Here is a 22,449-nt window from a genome sequence, read left to right as displayed (position 1 = left end):
ACGTTATTGTGAGATAATCTCATGATATGTTATCACAATTTCTTTTTGTACTTAATCACGTTGAGGAAAAATTGAGAATAAGGGTGTAAAGTGACTTTCTTTTCTCATAATAATGATACGAAGTGGACATTATTTCAAATAAGCCGTGTTAATCTCTAATAAGGAGTTAAAATGGTTATGACAGCTTTGAACAAGGGTCTCGCATCACCAGTCACAGGTCGACTAGAGTTTTCGACTAGTCAAAGTCTTTTTTTCTCAAAATATAATCTTTTTTATTTTATCTTATATTTTTTTTATTTTAATGAGGACTCGCCTTGCGCAAGGCGAGGGTTGGCTTGTTGATGCAAGGCCGTCCCTCACCTATGGCAGGTGAGATGGCTCATGCCTAGCCCTCTCTGATGGCCGGCCATCGTTGGAGAATGGCCACTAGTGAAGACAACCAAAGAAAGAAAAATAATAAAAGAAAGAAAATTTCGAAAAAAAATGTAAATGATGAAAATGCCCTTGATCAATTGGAAAGTTAGGTCTTTATCTGAAACTGAATAATTGCCGTGAGTCCTTATTTAAAATAAATCTACTTTAGATCATTGTTTGATAAAATGATAGCACTTTAAACTCTTATTTAAAATAATGTACATTTTAAGCCCTTATTTAAGAAAATTATGGTATTTCAATCTCTTATTCGAAATTTTCCCATACGTTAATGCGTATATAAGCCAATTTTGAGGTAGTGGCAGTTGCCGTTTACCTTTCAATTTTGCAATTTACCCCCTAATTCAATGAATTCATTCACAATGTACCGCTCGATGTCAGCTTCAAGGGCACTTTGGTCACAGCTCAAATATGTGACGGGATATGGAAGGTATATCAATCATAAAAAATATATACATAAAATGAGGGAATAATCAACATTCAAATAAATAATCAATAAACATTAGGAAAGAAAATTGAGAGAAAAAAAAAAAAAAAAAACAAGAGGAAGATGGATGAGCAGTTGCAAAAACTCCCATTGCCGTGGCCGGTGCGACGCGGTTCCGCCATCGCCACCGGCCGCACCACGGCCGTGTAGCCCTACATGTGCTCGTGAGAAAATGAGAGAAACATATGAAGAGACAAGAGTCGCTACCAAGGCGAGGAGGACTTCCCCAAGATTAAAATTGCCCTCGTTGGGCTAGTGCAACCCCAGGCAACCGGAACGCCACATGACGACCAAGGCGAGGGCGTCCTTACCCTCTCACTCTTGGAAACTTCCAAATAGAGTGCGACCACGAATCGTCCTTGGCCGCAATGGTGGAGCAAGCGCCACCGGTGAATTCGCCGTGGCATTGGCAGCCTTGGTACGAAGTTTTCAATGGCCGTGGCCGAATCCGACTGTTGCACCGTACCCGCGTGCGCATAGCGGGGGTCGACACATGCGTTGGGCCAAACGCGTCGCACGGCAAGGGAGAGCTTGCGACAATGACGGGCAATCATGTTACGTCGTGAAGGAGAGACAAGATACAAGATGTGACATAGAACAATAGGATCTAGGATCTATGGTGATAAGGGTATTTTTGAAAAGAAAATTACAAAACTTTTTAAGGAGATATTATGGATTAAAATTGTTGGTTTTAAACATCGAAGCTGCAAATTATGATAGAAGTGAAAGCTAGGGCTAATAGAATCCAATCGAAAAATCGAAAATCCAACTAAATTTTAGTGTATTTTCGGTTGGGTTTGGTTTGGATAATAAAATAAAATAACGCTTTTATTCTAGTTCAGATCATTTTAGTTCAGATTGGTAACAAACCAAATTGAAAATTGTCTCTCTTCTTAATATTACAATTTTCTCCTTTTTCACTAAACTTCTTTTTATTATTTCAAAAGAGAAAACCAAAAAATCAAATCGAGTCTTCAGTTAAGATTATCAGGGTGGGGTTTGATTCAAGTTTAATACACGCCCCGACCATGGAAACTGGAAACCCCAGTGAAAGTCGCAAAGGATCTTTGAAATGTTCCCTTTAAACAAACCAAGCGCCCGAGCACGCGCTGCGCAAATGCGGTTGCTTTTCACGCTCTTTTGAATTGGTTGATAAGATGACTAAAAAATCATGATTGGTTCATGATCTTTGGAACTAGTGGACAAGTTAGCATGCATTTCGCTCGCCGCTCTAATTTTTTGTCCTTTCTTTTTTGGCGCAAGTGATAATGGTTTAATTTATAATATGGGATTCCAACGAAATAATAAAAGGATAGAAAGGTTAAGGACATTTTTTTATGAATTTCGAAGGGAGCACTATAATCAAAGTTGGCTTTATATGCGATATAGATAAACTTTTAGGAACTCGTATCATATTGAATTTTGTAACGTATGAATCACATTGAAAATGACAAAATTATCTAAAAAGATCAGAACTTACTATACTTTTATCAATTCACTCCTAAATCTTTTTAATTGTGTCAATTAATTCTTAAATATTTTTGCATTTTACCAAATAAGTCCATCCGGTGAATCTTGATAGAAAATCTTTGGCGTGGATGCTAGCTGTCTAACATGGAGCGATCAATGCTCACGTGGACAATTTTTTAAAATTTTTAATAATTTTTTCGAATTATTTATTTTTTCTTCTCTTTTCATTTTTTTCATTTTTTTTCCTGTGGGTGACAAGGGTTGTTTGGGCCTTGCCCAGATCTAAACAAGGCACTGCCATCGGGTAAGGATGAGCATGATTTCAAAAGTGGAATCAAGAACTAATAAGTTCCAATGTGCTCCAATCCAATTTTCGATTCCAATTTTTGGGGAAACTAAACTGGGAGAATCGAGAATTCGAGTAGTAATATATCACCAGAACAAGGCACATCACTTTATATTCTAAAAGGCATAAAAAAAAAACTAGACGTATCGCGACGATATCAAATAGTCAATGACTCATCAACGCATCTTTCCATGAGGAATGCCTTCCAAATAATACTAAAGAAATGCTCGAGTGGTTGGTCAAACTATGCATTCCCAGCAAGATGCAAGCCAACGGACGATGCAGCACGATGCAATCAGTATTTCCAGGAATCTGCCAAGAACAACATAAGGCAGAAGTAAGAAACAGAGGAGCACAGTTATGCAACCAGTATTTCAATGTGTTAACTTGCGATTTGACCCAAAAAAAAAAAAAAAAGTATTGACATGCATAAAGGAAATTAGCTACTGTCAGAATTACTATTCAATGGTGACATCCATCAGTCCATCCATCAGTCTATACCCCAAATGCAATCCTCCTTAATCGAACTAGCTCAAACATTGTAGGTACAAAAATCTAATAGACAAATAAGGGATAAGAACAATAGGAGTGCCATAAAGTGCGTATTTGAGTGTTATAATTCTTTTTCGCTCACTTAACTGCAAGAAATTTAAAAAATCAATCACTTGAGTATTATCAGCGATTTGTCTCACTTAAAAATCTAATGTGGATATGAGTGATACATGATTTCACAAGCACTAATGCGAAATTTTTTTCTTTCTTTTTTAATATTTTGAATTCTTTTTATTTCTTATTTTCCCTTCTTTTTTAGCGCTGACAAGGGTCATTGGCCACCCTTGTTGACCATGATACCCTCACCCTTGACTGCGAAGGCCCCATTAGCCGTGGGCAGCCTCGCTTAGGGCCTTTGTGGTCGAGGGTGAGGTGGCCCTCGCCCAATTTGGGGAGGGTTTTGCAACTAGCAAGGGTTGTTGGTGACCCTTGTTGACCTTAAGAAAAAGTTAAAAAAAGGAATTCAAAAATTCAAAACAAAATTTTAAAAAAAAATCCATGTAGGATAATTTGCTTGAATTATCAATTAAGTGATGGATTTTACTCCAACACGACACTTAAATAAATAAATGAAAAGTTATGGAATTTAAGTGAGCACTGTATGAAAGTTATGGCAACATTTATCATTTAATGAGACTTAGCATTGGGTAAGAGAGACCGCAACGATTAGAGTTGAGCAAGCAAATGCAATGTTTTCAACACAGGTGGCCTATTTTACAATACTACCCGAGGAGACACTAAAACGACTTGAAGAAACTTATATGGAGAAGGACCCTGCAGCGGCTTCCTCGTTCACGAGCGATTACGAACCCCCTTCATTGTCCCCGGGGAATGTTCTTTCCAAGTCCTGAATAATCGACATTGCCGTATTTCAGCTTTTGGATTGAACTGGTTTCACATGATGTTCTTTTTTGGCATCATCGTTGTATTTGTTGGCGTCAAATATGCATATCGTGCTAACATTGGTGTCTTGTTATAATTTATATCATTCTACATCGTTGGTAGATTGAGATAAATTAACCTACAATACATCATCCGGTAAAAATATGCAATGGGAAATTTTCATTTTTCTTATTGCATTCAATTTCATTGTACTTAACTAAAAATGAAATCAAAAAAGGAACCTGTTATACCATGGAACCTGTCACATGATAAATTCTAGGGTATGAAGGATAGATTATATGTTCTAAGAAATCTGTTTTGAATAGTAGGTTTTACATTTTCAGGTGATACTTGTAAGGAACTTAAAATTGTCCATCACCTATCATTAGGGGTGTCAATGGTTCGGTTTTTTTGAAAAATCGAATCGAACCGAAACATTAGAAAAATTTTCTGAACTGAATCGAATGAGGCCTGAACATTTGGTTCGGTTCGGTTCGGTTTTTCGGTTTTGGTTTTCAACTCTTGGTTTTTTTTTTTTTTTTTTTTTTTTTGTTTTCAATTCTTTCTCTTTTTTATTTTCAATTTTTTTTTATTCCCTAAATCTTCTTCTTCCTTGCGTTCTTCTCTGTCCCCCATCAACCAAACAGTAATCAGTAATAACATCAAAATAAACAAAATTTATTACATAAATTTCAGCTTCGGTTTGTCTTGGTTCAAACCTGAAATTGCAGAGCCGTGTTTCTCCAACTTTTTGTCACTGGAGTGGAATTTCTCTGCATCTTCCAGGACGCCATTCCACTGGCACAGTCCGACACCGGAGCTTTGTCCACCAACCAATGCAGTACAGGAGGCGGTGAGTACGACACCTCGGAGCTGTTCTAACTCTGCTCTTCATCCCCCTCGCTTCTGATGTTAAAAATGCAGAGCTTGAGCTGCTCTCAGTGCCTTCGCTCTTGACACTCGAACCCTCCATTTCAGGACCCTTTTCTTCTTCTGCCTCTGCCTCAACACGACCAGGAGAAGCATGAAACACGGAGTTGTTCACTACCATGCCATTGTAGCCAAGCCTCCTCGAGCGCGACCCACTTAAGAAGCGAGCCCAGGAATGCAGCTTCCGGAGGAACTTCAAGACCAAGAGGCTGAGAGGAGATGGAGAGGTGGAGTTATGGAGCGCTCTGGGCGAAACGGGAGAGGACAAATTTTATCAGTGTGTGGTTTAGTTCGGTTCGGTTTGGTTAACTGATAAAAACTGAACCAATAAAAAAGATTTCGGTTTTTAATGAGAACCAAACTAAAAACCGAACCGAACCGAAAAAAATCAAAGTTTTCGGTTTGGTTAGGTTTTCGATTCGGTTCCTGACACCTCTACTTATTATCAAGCTTGTGGGCGAGGCAACCTTGTCTAGATCCAAGTGAGACTGGCCTTGCTCGTGGTTGGTGAGGCCCTAGCTCATAGGCGGCAAGGGCCTAGTGACTCTCACCAACGACAATAAGAAAAAGAGTAAAGAAGGAAAAGAGGAACACTAAAAAAGAAAAAAAAGAATATAAAAAAAGAAAATATCAAAATATTATTAAAAGGTATGCATACCAGTATTTGTCATGTTATGTAGGATGATCTGTATCCACGTTAATAATTTCTAATCAAAATTGACCAAGTTGACTAAATTGGCAAAGCATGGAAAATTCTATGACTTAGTTGATCAAATTGACTAAATTGCTTGCCTGATTTATTCGTTCCAATTCTTTGTGATTATTTGCCTCATAGTTATGTTTTGTTACAACCCTACTCTTAGCCAATCATGTTTAGGGAAAACTACCTTTTCTTATATGCCTAGGAAAATGAATTCACATATATAAAATTTGAAATGTTCATCTTAAATCAATAACTTGGAAATAAAAAAATAAAAAAGGACACCAATCTCATTATTCTAATAATCTTTATTATAGCGATCAGATTTTGCTCGGACTAGCTTTCACACAGTTGGATTAGTCCACCCCCTTGGTTGCGGAGGGAATTTACTCTTGGTACTCCCTCGGAATGGACTCAAGTTCACAATAGGAGGAGCAAACCTTTTGCTTTTTAGGCCAACACCTTGTGGGTAACCAACTAATAATTGAAGTCCTCTGTATAATCGTTCCGAAGAGGCAACTAACAGCAATATGCACGTGCAAACGGTGAGGGATCTATAATTCTAGTCCCCCCTTGGTATTGAAAAAAGTCATGTACTTTACGATGTTGAGTTGGACAAAAGAAACTCTCCTGAACTAATTAAGCCTTGGACCGAAACTTGTCAAATGGGTAGATCGGATCGAAAATGGTTAGATTCAAACTAACCAATTTTCATTTTTATGTAATACAAGTCTAGTGATTTATACCCGACTTGACTTGTATTGTTAAAGCACTTTGCGAGTGAACGCAATATCGAATGGGTGTATGATCAATTTTGACAAGTCTATTCGAACCTAAGAGTTTTGTTTATACTTATAATTTATGAATCCCTTGTGTCAATTAGTAATGTCCAATTACACAATATACATCTCGACACATTGGGTCATGAGATGAAGTAACTAATAAAGAATCCATTGAGAGAATAACGAAGACCGCATTTGTTGATTGAACCAAAACTTTTAACTAGTCAAATTAGAAAAAAAAATTGTTCTCTAAATTATTTCACGTTTCAAAGTAATATAAAATCCACCTAAAAACTTATGACCAACATAGAATTATTTGATAGCCCATCTCGGTGAGTTTATGTGAAATACTAGTCAACGCGGCACCGAGCGAGGGGGGAGTTGTACGGACATGTTGCTATTGGGCATCGTTTCTCCTTGATTATCATTTGAACAATGCATTTGTTATGCGAAAAACTTAATGATAAGTGAAAATGCTTTCATAAAAAATGAACACGATTGATTTCCCTTTTTGGGTGATATTTGATTGGAAATATTTTCTAATATTTGGATCTTATTGGAAAGTGATTTCAATTTCATAATTTTCTTTTAGGAAAAATCAATTTTTTAATATTTTTTTTACTTTTTATTTAACAAATAGAATTTTTTTCTCTTTTTTTCTTTTATATTATTTAAAATTCGATTTTTTAATTATTTTTAATTTTCTTTTCCTTGTTTTTTTCTTTCCTTTTCTTTATCCAACTTCCTTCACTATGACTACAGGTTAGGAAACACAAATACTCTCTGAGAGCCTTAATCGTGTTGAACATTTTGACATGTGTCCGACATTTTTTAATACTATCAGACACTCTCCAATACTCGATTAACAAGTGTCGGAAAATCGACACCTAGTCAACTTTCCAACACTCTTCGATACTTGAGTTGGAATTTTGACATGCGAGTTTTCCACACATGAAGAATTTTCAATAAATAATGGATTAAAATGTATGTATGTGAAAAAAATAAAATAAAAAATAAAAAATAAAAAATAATGAATAGGGAAAGAAGAAAAATCTAGTATTTTCTTCTCTTTTAACTCTCACTTCCCATGATACACAATTTGCTCCAATTTTTATTTTTATTTTTTTATCTTCTCGTCCAACACTTTTGACATGCGAGTCTAGGAGATGAATTACTTGTTTTTTTCCTCCAAGTTTATGAATTATGGGAATGGAGTTGAATTTGTCAAATTGAAACAATGAATGATATTAATAATTCACATCTAATTTTTTTTTTTCTCTTCTCTTCCAACACTTTTGACATGCGAGTCTAGAATATGAATTATTTTTTTTTCCTCGAAATTTTATGGATTTTTAGAATGGAGTTGAATTTGTCAAATTAAACTAATGAATGATATTAATAAATGGTGGATTAATGTTTTTAGTGTAAATTCATTCTAGAATTTTTATTTATTTATTTATATGTGAATTCAAATCAAATTAAGTTGATTGAAATAATCATTAAAATGATAATTTATTATGCATAAATAAAAATGTACATTTAACATATAACATGTGCAAATGTGTTGGAATTCTATTTTTTTAAAATAACTTGTCGGTGTATCGTGTCGTATCACGTGTCGTGTGACGGTGTTGATGCTACTTAACCTGCCAGTGATGACCACAAATGAGCTTGTCGGTCCATGTCATGGGCCCATGGCCGGTTGGTGGGCTACCGACCGTTGCCGAGGCACATTGCTGGTAGAAGTATAAGAAAGGAAAAAAGAGAAAAGAAGACAAATAAAACAAAGAAAAATAATAATAAAAAATACTATTTTTTTAAATAATAGTTAAAAAATCGAATTATAAGAATAGAAGTTTTATTAACCAAGGACCATAAGATTAGGAAAATTTTTGGGAAAATGTTTTTCGATTCTTTCAAAGGGGCAATTATTTATCTGAAATTAAGTTTTGATAGGAAAACATTTTATGTTGACTAGGAACATATTTTTCGTTGACTCATTCATCGAAGCAATTCAAACGTCGGAAAATGAGGAAATGTTTTTTTGGAAAATGTTTTCTGCGAAACAAACAGACCCAAAGATTCGAGTAGAACTACAATTTATTAAGGGTATATAATTGTATATTGTCAAGGTAAATCGAGACTTATCTTACCAAAAAATTAGATATCCTAAAAGGTCCCATGCTACATTTTTATTATCTCGGAATCTAGAGTAAATTGTTGCTCTAATTCTTAAATACGTGAACTCATCATACTAATCAAACGTCACTAAATTGATACTTAATATATCAATTAAAAAAAGGAATATCATTACATAAGATCCCAAGTTTGTACACTTATAAAAAAAATCTCAACTTTGTACACACCCGACACATTTTCTTGAAACTAATTTTTATGTCATAAAAAATTACAAATTGATACATTCGTGACAAATCTATCTTTCGTTAACTTTTGTTTAATATCCTTGTTAAACTGCCGACGGGGCAATGCCTGATGTGGATCTAACATGGAAATTCAACATAAATGGCTTTTTAAATGATGTCGTTTTGAGAAAGCTGAATTTAAACAAAAATGAATTGAGATTCGAAAAGGGCAGAATTGAATCTGCTCCTCCTATCTCTCCTAAATCACCAAAATTAGGATGAAATTGAGGCAAAATTAGAGATTTCAGCAAATTTCTATAACGCAAGGGAGCCCTTATCTGGAAGGAAAGCTATTGGAGATGGCAATAATAGAGAGGAGTTGCTAATGCTGTCTGCAGCACTGCAGTACGAAGGAAGTTATGACTACTAGTTTGGGATTTTTTAAACCAAAAAGTTAGTCGGGATAAATTGTATGTTGAGTTGGAAATTTTTGTGAAACGGAAAATTAGCTCGGGGATAAATGTGTCAAAGACGTATTGATTTGAATTTTTTTTTATGTTATTATCTAATTAAGGAAAAACAAAGACGTCAGCAATACAATCGTTAAAATGCTTGTCATGCCAATCCTACTCAAAGAAACATGTTCCCTTTATAGGATTATTTTATGACTTGAAACTCAGGGGACGAGTCAGCATTGACTTGGCAAATCATCTCATCAGCTAAAAAGCCTGCCTGGTGCAGAGAGTTTCATCATTGTGAAAATGAAGGCAAAGGAGAGTTCAATTCACTGTTTCAAAATGTAAAGTGACAATGCACGCATTTGGGAAAATACCTAATCAGTCTTAAATGTATTATACGGATATTAATTTATTTCAGTTTTAAACTTTTTAATTTAATCCGAAACATTTGTGCAAAGTTCCAATATAATCCTTTCGTTCAATTTTAGTTGAAAATTACTAACATGACAGTCCAATCATTATCGGCTATTCTACATAATACCCCACTAGATCAATGATTTCTTGTAAAAATTGATTCGAAGAATTACATTAAAATTTAGCGTAAAATTTTATCACTAAGTTGACAAAATTGGAAGGTTTATTAATGAATTGACATTCGTACAATAAATTTGAACTAATTGAATAATATTTGAAATTGTCTCTCGATACACATTACAATACAATACAAACTTTTGAAACCGATTTGAGCATTTGCACCAAAGTTTTGGGGTATTTTGCAATTGTGAAATCTCATGAGAGAGCTCTACCATATGCATTTGCAATTCTTATAAAAGAAAAACACGTGGCGAAATTCTGAGATCGTAAATTCAATCTATAGATGCACGTGGGAAATGTAGATGTACTAAGTATGACACGGCACGTATGTGCACATTTTTCTTTCAATTACATGTAAAGCATATACTTTCTAACTTCCACGACGACTATGACAAATTCAAACCCCTCTAAAACCTTTTTCAAACCCGTGAAAAAATAAATCAAATTTCTAAGCCTTTACCTACCAGTCAAATCTTGAGAATGTCAGATAGCAAATTAGTATAGTTTTGTCATTTCGTCGAAAATGATGGTGACAAAGACCACAATCGAAAGGACTAAAAACACTATAGATAAATCAATCAATTATAGTAATTGGTAATCAAACAAATAATAATTTTGAGAAGGGTCATCCCTAAAAAGAGCAAATTGAATTAAAATAAAGATAGATAAGAAGCTCTAGGATCACTGACTAGGTACGAGCCTAGTGGCGCGAGAAGGCCGGAAGTTGTCGCTTGCTCGAGCCTAAGCTGGCACGAGGAAGAGACGGAAGGTGGGAGCGGTTAGTGGTTAGGCATTAGCTCCAACCGAAACATGCCTAATCCCACCCATACACTCCTAATTTTTACTTGCCCTCGATGGTTCCTAATCGAATCCAATCCTTCTAGTAAAAGCTGCTATGTTCGACAACGCATTGCTCGCAACATTGATACAAGATTCTTTTGCCTAGACCCCGATCGACTAGGCCAGGCACCTTGTGCTTTCGTGGGTGACTTCAATAGACGTGCAAGTGTGAGGATTTGAACCGTATATTGAGCGGGAAATATGAGAGTTACCATGTATCGATCCGGTTGAATTGAGCCGTGCTATACTTTTAAGTTATAAGTAGTGCTCGAGGGTGCAAAATGGTTTTGTATACACCGGCAGGTGAAAATACGACACCACTATGTGTTATTCATAATTTGTAAGCTACATGATTTTATAACTTTCAACCACGATATATCTTGTATGGCCAGAGCTTATTATCATGTCATAGAAGCTTTCATGATCATTTACTCATCTAGCAATTATTGTTTTAATAACCTGATGACACACTATTCGCATGGAGAAAGCTCAATTATTTCCCTATTCCACCACTAGTAAGGTGATATTGCCCATCTAATTCTTTGCTTTCTCCACATTAGACTAGTTTATCGAGTCATGAGTCCCTATATTATAACTTATTTATCACAACCATAGTAAATAGTAATTTTTGAAAGCACAATATTGAGCGGTGTCTGGTGAGTTTCTGAGAAATTGCTGAACATGTATGAAAGGATGAAGGAAAGTGTTTGGTGCTTGAGACGAATTGATTTTGGAATAGAAAGAGAGTTTGCCATTGAGGCATTAAAGAATGTCATATTAGTTACCACAGAGAATTGGATAAAGCACTCACCTAAGAGAAATTCTCAAATAATATTAGCTCAAATCCGTATGCTTCCAATTGACAATGCACCTTATATATATTGACAAATTAAGACTAGGAAACACCAAATTAAAAAACCACTTGCATTAAGAAACCAACTTGAACTTAAATACATATTCAGAAAAAGAAATTTCTTCAAATATGGCCCGTAAATTTATTTCTTACTTTCTTTGTTTTTCCTTACTCTCTTAATTTAGATTTAGACCTGGGAGCTTTGCTCTCCCCATCTTAGACTTGTGAGCCATTCTCTCCAATCTAATTCTAGATTTAGGAGTTCTAATAAATAAGTACACCGCCTTCAATTTTAATGGTGTTCACGGCAGCTTCAATGTTGAATCTATGCTCGTTTAACTTGTTATTGTTAAAAGTCTTGGTGCCTCACGCTTGCTTAATGTCTCATTCTCACAAGTGTCAAATCAAGGCCTATTTAAGATTTATGTTGTCTTCGTACAATGATGATATTGTGGACACCAAATTTAGGCGCACATAGCCAAAAGGTAGAGTCGTAATTGAGATTCTGGTGTGCATTTATTACTATGATGTATGATTCGGTAATTGACTGCTATTCCTTTTGGCTGGATGTAATTGCAGATCTATTCTTGAGAAATGAACATGCGATTATCTGTACTAACCATGTTATGGTGATATCTTTGGTTTGTTTTAGAGCTCTAAGGGCTTGCTTTGTAATGGTAAATCTTTGAGGTTTCCTATGAATCCTTTCATATATCATTCAAGTAGTGAATTGAACTTTCTTTTGATCAAACAATATTAGGAAACTTCGTTCAACAAGGAAATCCACGAGGCTTTAATCAGGAAACAAACTCAAACTTGCAAAGTTACCCATTTAAAAGGATCAACTTATAATTAGAGGATCTACTCATATTAGAAAAAAAAAGACACTAATTAATTAGCCTACTAAAAATCTATGCATCGACCTGAACCTGAGTACAACTCTTCAACCTAGACCTAGCCGAGGTTCTCCAATTTCTAAAAACTCCATCTCGGACGCCTTCTTTTCTTCATCGGACCCCTTCTAGATAGCGATGTGGCCGGAATCTCCCTTCATTTGGCACGAAATGTCAAATGGCCTGATGAAAGTCATCAGGTGGAGTCGTGAGTTGATCGCCAATGGATTCAAAGTAAAATCCCTCTGTAAGGTATAAAAGTCACGGCTCCTCAGTTTTTTCATGGGCAATTTTCAGATCAATTAGCGTGTCTCTCTCTCTCTCTCTCTCTCTCTCTGTTTCTCTCTGTCTCTCCATGTTCGTGAGCAAACTGCACATCAACCGACTCTGCTGCCGTGAGTCTCACAGGAATCGAGCCCAAAGCTACAGACCCACCAAGAAAAACTTCACCTTTCGCGCACTCGCAATCGCGCTCGCATGGATCACTCCAAGAACTCCGTCTTGAGCCTCACCGTCCTCTCCCTCCTCTCCTCCGCCGTCATCCTCCTCTGCTTCCTCTCCGCAACTCGCTTCCCCCGCCCCTGCCCCGCCCCGAACCCGGTAAGTCGCTCGACCCCATCAAAGCTCTCTCTAAAATGTCTTCCGGCGTCGCTCACTCCGATCGTCTTCCAGGCCTCGGTGCACGCTCCGGCGGACGGCCTGGGGTCCGCGCTGGCCCGGGCGGCAATGCCGGACAAGACCCTGATCATCGCCGTCGTGAACGGGGCGTACGCAGAGCAGGGCGTGGAGTCGGACAAGACCATGCTGGGCCTCTTCCTCGAGAGCTTCTGGCTCGGGGAGGGCACGCGGGGGCTGCTCGACCACGTCCTGGTGGTCGCCGTCGACGAGGCCGCGCACCGGCGGTGCCTGTTCCAGCGGCTCCACTGCTACCGGCTCGAGACGGAGGGCGTCGACTTCGGGGGAGAGGCGGTCTACATGTCGAAGGGCTTCGTGAGGATGATGTGGGCGCGGACGCAGTTCCTGACGGAGGTGCTCCGGCGAGGGTACAGCTTCATCTTCACGGTACGCACGGCCGCGGTCATTGATTGCGTCATTGATTTCTCGATCTTCCGTTTCGAGTTTGAAGAGATTAGGGAGGAAGATCGATCGCGATCCGTTTCTGCTTGGCGGATATACTTCACCAGTATTGACGGCAATAAAGAAGGCTGGAAATGGAATTAAAGCTGAAATCATACATTGAACCACATTTTTGTAAAAATTCATTAAAGAAGGAAAATGTTAGGATACATTAGGGTTCTAAATGAATTAATAACGTGACATATAAAGAGATGTGTTACGGTTCTTGGACTATTATTTTTTTTTAATGAAGACGTATATCTTGGCTTTAGTATTGCGACATTAGTTTAACTAGTCGTTGGTCGAGTGTATGCGCTAGGTGCATGCTCTATGATTTTTGGTGACGTATTGAAATCATAGTTAATTGCTTCGAGTGTTTCCGACTATCTATTTTAGTAGGACTAATTACTATTGAAAGAACTACATTGCTCAATGTAATGATTAATTTTATGGGCGGTTGATTTTAAATTAGGAATGTTTGGAATGATTAAATTGATTCCAAGTTTCTTGAATCGAAGAAGTCAAATTTCGAAGCTGACCCTTTGTTTCTTTTTGTTTCATTGTTGTTAATAAATCATATTTATTTTTATTATTTGAAATGTATGAATATCCCATAAAAACCAAACATGATCAAATAAAATACTTCAACGTAAGAAAGTAGAAAGTGTTTTAGATATATAGATTTAGGTTTGATTTTAAACCGATTCCCAGGTATAACTGATAGTACTTGACAATGGAAACCAAACAATCTAGGTCTAGTCCCAAATTTTTTACTAGAATACGGCTTTGCGTGAATTGGCCCGGAACCGGTCGTATGAAACCTGTTCGATTAGGTTCGTGGGTTGAACCGGCCTGATTACTAAGCTTAGTGGATTTTAATAATTTTTAGCTTTATTTTGTTGGAATCAGAAAAAAAGAAGAAGCTATAAATATCATATTTTAGATAGTTTGAGAGTGGATGGCAATCTCCAAATCCCTCCTTTCCCTTTTATTGAGGGCATAAATGAGTTACATATCTAGCAAATCTTTCCAAGGGTTTCTCCACGTCGGTTTCAGATCAGCAACTCAAATTGTCAAATTTCACCTAAATTAAACTAATACATGACAATTAGGTAAACTGGATGCACCAAACTGCTAATTCAATATTATTTGCTTAACCATATACCTTCACGCTTCAAATCAGTCTCACTTAAAGTCAATTTTGGTATTTTTATTTGTCTCTTTTTCTTAATTTTTCCATATTAATCCAATATAATTTTATTGTTCTATAATAGGTTCAAATTTCACATGATCATATGCATATGTTGTTGTGTCAATATGCAGTAACATTTTTTTATCAAACAACGTTTCCCTTTTCGCAGGACACCGACGTAATGTGGCTGAGAAACCCGTTCGCAAGGCTGAGCCGCAACCAGAGCGTAGACCTCCAGATCAGCACCGACCTGTTCAACGGCGACCCGCGGCCGGAGAAGAACCTCATCAACACCGGGTTCTACTTTGTGAGGTCAAACAACAAGACGGTCGCGCTGTTTGAGGCGTGGTACGCCCAGAAGGACAACGCCACCGGGAAGAAAGAGCAGGACGTCCTGCAGGACCTCGCGCGGGAGGGCGCGTTCGGGGAGCTCGGGCTCAACGTGCGGTTCCTGGACACGCGCTACTTCAGCGGGTTCTGCCAGGACAGCAAGGACATAAGGGCCGTGTGCACCGTGCACGCCAACTGTTGCCGGAGCATAGGCGCCAAGACCTTGGACCTCACGGCGGTCCTCCAAGACTGGAAGCGGTTCCGACAGTCTGACAAGGAGGAGAACGCTGCCGTCGGTGGTGTCAATGGAACCGCGGCGCCATACAGATGGTCCGACCACGTCGGCTGTTCGAAGTCATGGAAGAGGGTAGGGAACAGCACCCTGATTTCATAAGAAGAGAGAGGGGTCCGATTCGTTTAACAGTACCAAAATTTGAGAGGAGAAACGTTTCTCATGGTGATTATCTTCCTTTTTGTATATCCCACCGGTACATTCAGTCATGCAATGTGTTTGGAAACTCACCAGTCAGAATTCAATCCATCGCTCATCTACGTCAAAACATGCAAATTCGGGCGACATGGCACTGCGCAACGATTTCACTCGGGACCCTTTTGCATTTTGATCTCGAAGACAGCCTTTTGATATCGTAAAAACCAAAACAGAACAGGCATTTCACCAAGATTTTGAACGCTATCAAGCTTGCAATATGACACAGCATTTCATCACGGATGCGGCAGTTAAAAAGTTAAATTTTTCCATGGGCCGACACCAAGTAATCAATGTACAAGTCCCACTGACAATTTTATCAGTCAGGACCGTGTGCAGACAGCAGGAAATGGAACCGTCTTGGAAGGATTAGAATCCACATCCAAGAGCTTCGGCTCATCCACATCTAAAGTAAAAACCAAAAGTTAACATGGGAGGCAGACGGCGAGATCAAAGCTACAGAGAGACTATAAGACCAACGTGCATAAACCACTGCATGTATCTTCAAGACTGATGTGCAAAGATCCCTCCAGGCATCAGACCCACATCAATTGGAACATCTGGAGGTCCATAAAAGCAAAGCTCAAAAGGACTTTGCCAAAGCGTGAATGGTACACTGAGCTGACATGGAAACCAGATAACAAGCTTCCCAAGCACATCAGACAGGACCAGGTAGAGAGAGAGAGAGAGAGAGAGGACCAAAAGATGAAGTGTGTTAAGATAAGCTTTAAATTATCCAACAAAGGTATTACCTTATGCATATTCCAGAGTCCCCCTATCACTAAAGACATCAAACAAAAAGAGAAAAAAAGAAAAAATCCCACTGCAAAATAGATCTATCTTAGCTCTCCTAACAATCAAATCCTACATAAAAACCAAAGCTTTTGCTCTTGCTCAGCTTTGTCCAACTCCAATCACTAACCCCTGATCTACAATCTTCCCTTAACCCTCTTGATGAGCGACCATCATCATCATCATTAGCCAACAGAAGCGGCAAGAAGCAACAGCAAAGTTCAGAAATTTTTCATCTTCCCTGCCTGTCGCCAATTTCGAATTCAGGCTTCCGGAGTAGGCATCCTCTTGGCCTTCTTTTTCCGCTCCGTGACCGCCTTGGCGAAGGCCTCGACGATCCGCTGCTGCGACTCGAGGATCATCTCCGTCCGCTTCATCTCCATCTCCATCCGCATGCTCTCGATCTCCCGGGCCATCTCCATCTTCATCTGCTCCATCCTCACGAACCCATCCCCCAAGACCTTGATGGCCCCTACCATTTCCTCCAGCGGGTCCTTCTCTCTCCCCCTCTTCCCCATCCCGCTTATTTCCCTCGCGACCCTAGCTCCATATCCGGCCGCGCCGCTGCCGCCACCGCTTCCTCCGAAATTAGGGCCGAAATTGGGGCTAAAATTAGGGTTCGCATCAGTGGCGGCAGGACCCATGTTGAATTTCTTGTCGAACTTCCGATAATTCACTCCGGGCTGAGCTATGCTCACTCCGGTGGGGATCTTGATACGGAACCCGCCTGCTGCCGATTTGCTCCCGCTGGCGTGCTCGGTCCCGATCCCGTTGTGGTACAAGGCATGGAGGTTTCTTGAATTCGCGGAGGAGCCGTTGTTCTTGAACTTGTGATCGAACTGGGCGCTGCCCAGTAACTCGCTCTCGTCGTCCTCCTCCTCGTCGTTGAAGTTGTCGTCGTCGCTGTCGGCCTTCTCGGCCTTGGCCAACGTGGCGGAGGCCTGGTTCAAGGAGTTGGAGCCCTTCTCCATGGAGTCCATGCGCTTGAAGTGGACCCAGGAGGAGATGAACCGGGAGACGGGGATCGAGCGGGCGCGCTGGAGCTCGGTGCGGTACCGCTTCCGGAGCTTCTCCATCTTGTGCCGGCACTGCACGGCGGTCTTGGCCGGGGACGCCGAGGGGCAGCTGGAGGACACCGCGTCGGCGACGTCCTGCCAGTGGTTGGCCTTGAGGTTCCCGCGGCGGAGGGAGTACCACTTGTCGCGGTACGCGTCGATGAGGGCCACCGTCTCGTCGTGGGACCAGCACGGCGGCGGGAGCCGCCGCGGGTTGGTGATGGCCGGCTGGGCCAGGGTGATGGTGGTGGGCTGACCCATGGGCGGCGAGGCCGGGATGGCCACCGACGTGGGGAGGGGAGGCGAGGACGCGGGCGGCGGCGAGGGGGAGGGCGACGGGGTGGGGAGGCCCGGTGGGGGAGCGGCTCCGGCGAGTCCTCGTGGGGCTGCGGGGAGCCGAGGGGCTGGACGGGGTCGGGAGGAGGGAGTCGGCGGCGGCGTCGGCGGCCGTGGCCATGGGCGGCGGCGGCGGCGGGGAGGGACGAGGGGGTCAGATCTGAGCAGATCTGGGGATGGGAGGAGGCGAGGGGGCGGCGGAGGGGCGGCGGAGGGGCGGCGGTGGGGGAGGTGAAGGGAGGAGGAGGCGGCGGCGCAGGATAGCGAGGGGAGGAGGAGGGGAGAGGAGGAGGAGGTGGGTGGTGGAGAAAAAGAGAAAGGCATGGTGGTGGAGGAGGGCGGAGGAGGATAAGGTTAAAAGAGGGGTGGGAGAGGGGAGGGGGTGGGCGTTGGGTGGGTGGGGGTAGGGAGGCGTGTGCGGCTGATCTTGAGATCTAGAGAGAGAGAGAGAGAGGAGGCCACCGCTGAGGTGGTGGTGGTGGGGGTGGGGGGCGAGGCTAAAGTGCGCGGGGTTGGGCCGTGTGCACCGCCACGGGCAGGGCAGCAGGCGGGGGGCGGGCGGGGGAGGGGTCCACCCTCCTGGCCACCCTCCGTGAAGATATGCATTGATGACGTCGGCGGCCACGTCCGCCGCCCGCGGCTGTGGATGGTGACGTGGTCGGCATTTTCAATGTGGTTGAGGTTGTGGTGGTGGCGGTGGTGGTGGCCTGGTCTGGTGGCGAGGCGAGAGAGAATGCTGAGGGGGAGGGATGATGAGTTTTTGGAATGAGGGGGTGAGGTACACTAATTTCGATCGTGGGGTTTCCGTGAAAAGAGCTCCTCCTCCTCCTCCTCCTCTTTGTCCTCTTTGTTTTTTTTTTTGTTTTTGTTTTTTTTTTTGGGTCGATGGAGGATGATGATGATGGTTCCTGCGATTTTATAACGGCATTTTGATCTGGAGTTGGATTTTGCCAAAGAAAAAAAAGTAAAAATTCGGAGTTGGATAAGTTGGCCATTGGAGCGTCCAAATGACGGAAAGCCCAGAATGAAAAAAATAATGACGCCCCCTTTTAGTTTGAAAGGACACGTTTGCCCTTCCGATTCGGTGAGGTTATGCGCTTAATTTTCAAATTGCGGGGGGCTTTAGGGGTGCTCCGTTTCGCACGTCCGCTAGTGAACACGGCGAATCCTGACCCTCAATCGCCTGCGACCCCCAACAAACCCCCCCCGTCCCCGGGGCGGCCGCCGCTGTCCTCGTGGCGGGGCCCACCACCGTTGACGAAGGGACCATCCCACCATTCTCTCTCTCTATAAATCGGGCGGCAAATAATGGCCCGACGCCCATTGGCCAAATTTTGTGAGCCTGGGAAAGGATTTTGAGAAACCGCCTCGAAGGAGGCCGAAAGTGTTCGTCTTTCTCGTCATTCAAGTTCGGCAATCTTTTTTTATTTCAAAATTACCATCGCTATTTTTTTTTAATTTTTCGATTTTAGCCAAGTTTATAACTACTTGTCATTTTCTCCCCTGTAAAGTTGTAAAGTCGACTGGTGAGGCTCGATCTAGTTGTCAGTGAGGTTGCGCAAACTAAGGGATTATCACCCGAGGTTGCATAACCTTACCTCCGACCCTAGGCAACCCTTATCAAGGTTGCTAGGGGCCACTTGAAGTTGTGTGATTTCAGATAATAGTCGTCGATGCCAAATCTCGATGGTTGGCTTTATTTGAGGGGTTGGGTTTTTTTTCTCCCTCTTTAATAGAAGAAAGAAAAGTTAATTGCAAGAATGTTTTTTCCAAATAGTATTTTATCCAAAATAGCTTCATAATGGATTTTTAACTTATAATTTACACTTAAGAAAAAAAACTACTTTAATTTACACTTCATTTATTTTGTAAAAAATAAATGATTTGAAAATTATTTTCTAAAAGACAAGTACTTGTATCATTTACGAAGTATGAAAATTTTTACATATGAATTGTTATAGATAATTAAAAAATTACCAATTAACTAATTATTTTAAGTAATGAAAGCATTAATTTGCAAATAAATAAATATATAAATAATTTATTTTTTTATGAAATAAATGGAGTCATAAAATCGTTCGTGGTTTTCTTTAAACTTTTCTCCGAAAGTCCCAGCAAATGCGATCTCCAGGCGGTGCGACCTCCATCCAGGGTCATGAAATCTTGTGAAGTAGATTCATCCCTTTTACTCCAAGAGGAAAAAAGAAGAAGAAAAAACTCTCGTCTCTTTTAAGCTTGTCCTTTCCTTCTTTCTTCTTCACTGCACATGGCCAAAGTTTTCCCAAACGAGCAAACCGAAGCAGAGCAAGCCAGGATCCAGAAATCCGCGAAATACCGAAGTTCATCGGTGGAATCTTTTCAATTAAAAACAAAGAAATACCGAAGTTCAGTGTTGGAATCATTTCAATTAGAGTCGTGCGATTTCAGACAATGGCCTGTTGGCGCCAAATCTTAATGGTTCTTTCCCTTTTTTTCTAAGAAAAAAGAAAAGTCCTTTGGAATCTTTTCAATTGAAAACAAAAAAATTAACTCCCCACGAAATCCTTGGAAATGGGGGACCAAAGAAAGGGACGAGGGTTTGCGACTGAATCAGAACCATCTCTCTCTCTGAGCTTCTGCAATGGAGAAGTAGAAGGGCCCGAAGTCATTGCTCTTTCGTTTGTCCCCGACCGTCCGGTCATCCATCCACGACCTTCCTTCCGTCGCCGCTGAGGATGATTTGCTGACCATCACCACCAGCACCAGCACCGACGGTGGGAGTGCGACTTGATCGAGGAATAGAAGTCGAGGAGGTGGCTAGTGGCGGAGACCGTCGGCGAAGACCCGGGTGCGGTGACCTAGCATTTCAGCAGTCATAGAAGATGAGCAGTGGCCGAGTGAGGGCAGGAACGGAATTTGATAATTAAAGAATGGCGGGAGCAATTATGGAGAACATTCAAGTTTTGAAAATTGCATTTCTAAAATGTTGGGAGTCAAGACAAGGAATTTGACTTTGCCAAAACCAATTTTCCTTCCAAGTGATTAAAAGGTAGCCGTACTGGAAGGTGTGGCTGGATCACCTCCTTTTCAGGGAGAGCTAATGCTTGTTGGGTATTTTGGTTTGAAAATTAGGTTGTTTTTTGGAATTTACTACCCAGGAAAGTTAAGCACACTGAGGCCTATTTAATTTCAGGTAGACCCTCTACTAAAGTCAATAAGCTATATAAGGAGTTTGTAATTTATTGGAATAGTTGATAATTTCTAAATGCTTAGAATAAACGCTAGTGAGTTAATAATTCACTAGACAAACGCACCAATCGCTTTTTTTACCAGCATTATGTAAAATTTACTGATCTAACTAGAAATTTACCTACATGATTTTTTTTTTCTGAATTTTTCTCCTATGGACCTATAGAATTTTGTGGGCGTGTATCGAACAAAGACAAGGGTTTGGCCAATACTCAACAAAACGACCCTAATTTTCCGATCCTTTGAATGGGTAAAGTTGTTTTCAAGGTGATTCGACTTAGTGACGACGATCATTAGGCATTGAGCAAGTGTTATTGTAACAAGTTACTGCTTTAGTCGATTGCTTGATCGAGCCCGGCTACTTTGCCATGAACTCGAATATGCCTTGGTAGAAATGCCCATGACTTCATCCTCTTATCCCGTTCAAAGGTGGATCGCCTTTGAACGGGAGGGGCTTGACACCTCCCGGTGTCTTGTCCCTCCTCGAAAGGGAAGCTGGCAAAAGAGAGATAAAACATAGTTCTCGCAGAAGCCGAGAGTGCAGGAGAGCCACCCGCCCATCGAATGTAAAATATGGGTTCTTTTGAAGTCAAAAAGTCAAAAGAAAAAAAGAGGAAAGGCAAAAATGAAAAGTTGAAAAGTCAAAAGTAGCAACTGCTCCGGATAAGGAAAAGAAGAAAGAGAGGAAGAAGGAAGAAGGAAGAAGGAAGAAGGAAAAGAAAGAAGGTGAGGAAGAATTTAGAGAAAAGGCCAAAAAAGGGGGTTCTGTTGTAATATCAACGTGCAGATATTCTTGTAAATTAAGTCAATGTGAAAATACTAAAGAAATGAATGATAAATAATAAAGATATTAAAGATTTACATGATTTGATATGACTATTCAGAGTTATAATTACTTGCATATTTGAATTTTTTCCATATTTAGCTTTAAGCTAGAATTTAAAGAATTTACAAATAAATAACTCGGATTGAGCAGGCGGCTCACTTTCTCAAGGAGCCTACTGGCTTTTTCTCGTGCGGCGCTGTTCACTGAGCAAGCCCTTGATTTTATTTTATTTTAATTTTTCTTCTTTTGTGCAGTTTCAAGGAGTCAAACGAATTGTCCCTTTGTTGACCGACCAATCGCAGAGCACAAAGGAGACGTTCATTGTACGGAGCTAAAGAGGATTTCTCTTAAACGCAGTCTTCAATATTTTCTTCAATAGAAAAAACTAATATCTTCATGATCAAATACGAGAACTTATCCAAGCGCGTCATATTTCGTAAATGGCTCAATTTGAAGACATGATCTAATAGGTTTTGTGCTAGAAACATCTTGATGAGCTGGATTT

The 22,449-nt window shown here is 40.6% G+C and overlaps 2 protein-coding genes across 2 annotated transcripts; one reads left to right on the top strand and one right to left on the bottom strand.

The window, feature by feature from the left end:
- Nucleotides 1-12,732: 12,732 nt before the first annotated feature.
- Nucleotides 12,733-15,761, top strand: LOC104444480 (uncharacterized protein At1g28695). Its single transcript, XM_010058151.3, has 4 exons — nt 12,733-12,834; nt 12,991-13,182; nt 13,255-13,644; nt 15,060-15,761. The coding sequence occupies exons 1-4, from the start codon at nt 12,754-12,756 to the stop codon at nt 15,612-15,614; spliced, it is 1,218 nt and encodes a 405-aa protein (XP_010056453.3). The 5' UTR covers nt 12,733-12,753; the 3' UTR covers nt 15,615-15,761.
- A 641-nt stretch (nt 15,762-16,402) lies between these two features.
- Nucleotides 16,403-18,714, bottom strand: LOC104444479 (trihelix transcription factor ASIL2). The gene has a single exon (XM_010058149.3). The coding sequence runs from the start codon at nt 18,212-18,214 to the stop codon at nt 16,763-16,765; it is 1,452 nt and encodes a 483-aa protein (XP_010056451.2). The 5' UTR covers nt 18,215-18,714; the 3' UTR covers nt 16,403-16,762.
- Between the last annotated feature and the right edge of the window lie 3,735 nt (nt 18,715-22,449).

This window comes from Eucalyptus grandis, chromosome 5 (genome assembly GCF_016545825.1).
Source record: "Eucalyptus grandis isolate ANBG69807.140 chromosome 5, ASM1654582v1, whole genome shotgun sequence".
NCBI lineage: Eukaryota > Viridiplantae > Streptophyta > Magnoliopsida > Myrtales > Myrtaceae > Eucalyptus > Eucalyptus grandis.
Note: the sequence above shows the minus strand (reverse complement) of the source record. Positions and strands in the feature narration are given on the sequence as shown.

What these genes read in the sequence shown, in the direction of transcription:
- LOC104444480 (XM_010058151.3), top strand. Translation starts at nt 12,754, where the DNA reads ATGTCAAATGGCCTGATGAAAGTCATCAGGTGGAGTCGTGAGTTGATC. An exon ending in AAGTAAAATCCCTCTGTAAG is followed by an intron (nt 12,835 to 12,990) that starts GTATAAAAGTCA and finishes TGAGTCTCACAG; the next exon opens with GAATCGAGCCCAAAGCTACA. An exon ending in CCTGCCCCGCCCCGAACCCG is followed by an intron (nt 13,183 to 13,254) that starts GTAAGTCGCTCG and finishes ATCGTCTTCCAG; the next exon opens with GCCTCGGTGCACGCTCCGGC.
- LOC104444479 (XM_010058149.3), bottom strand. Translation starts at nt 18,214, where the DNA reads ATGCCTTTCTCTTTTTCTCCACCACCCACCTCCTCCTCCTCTCCCCTC.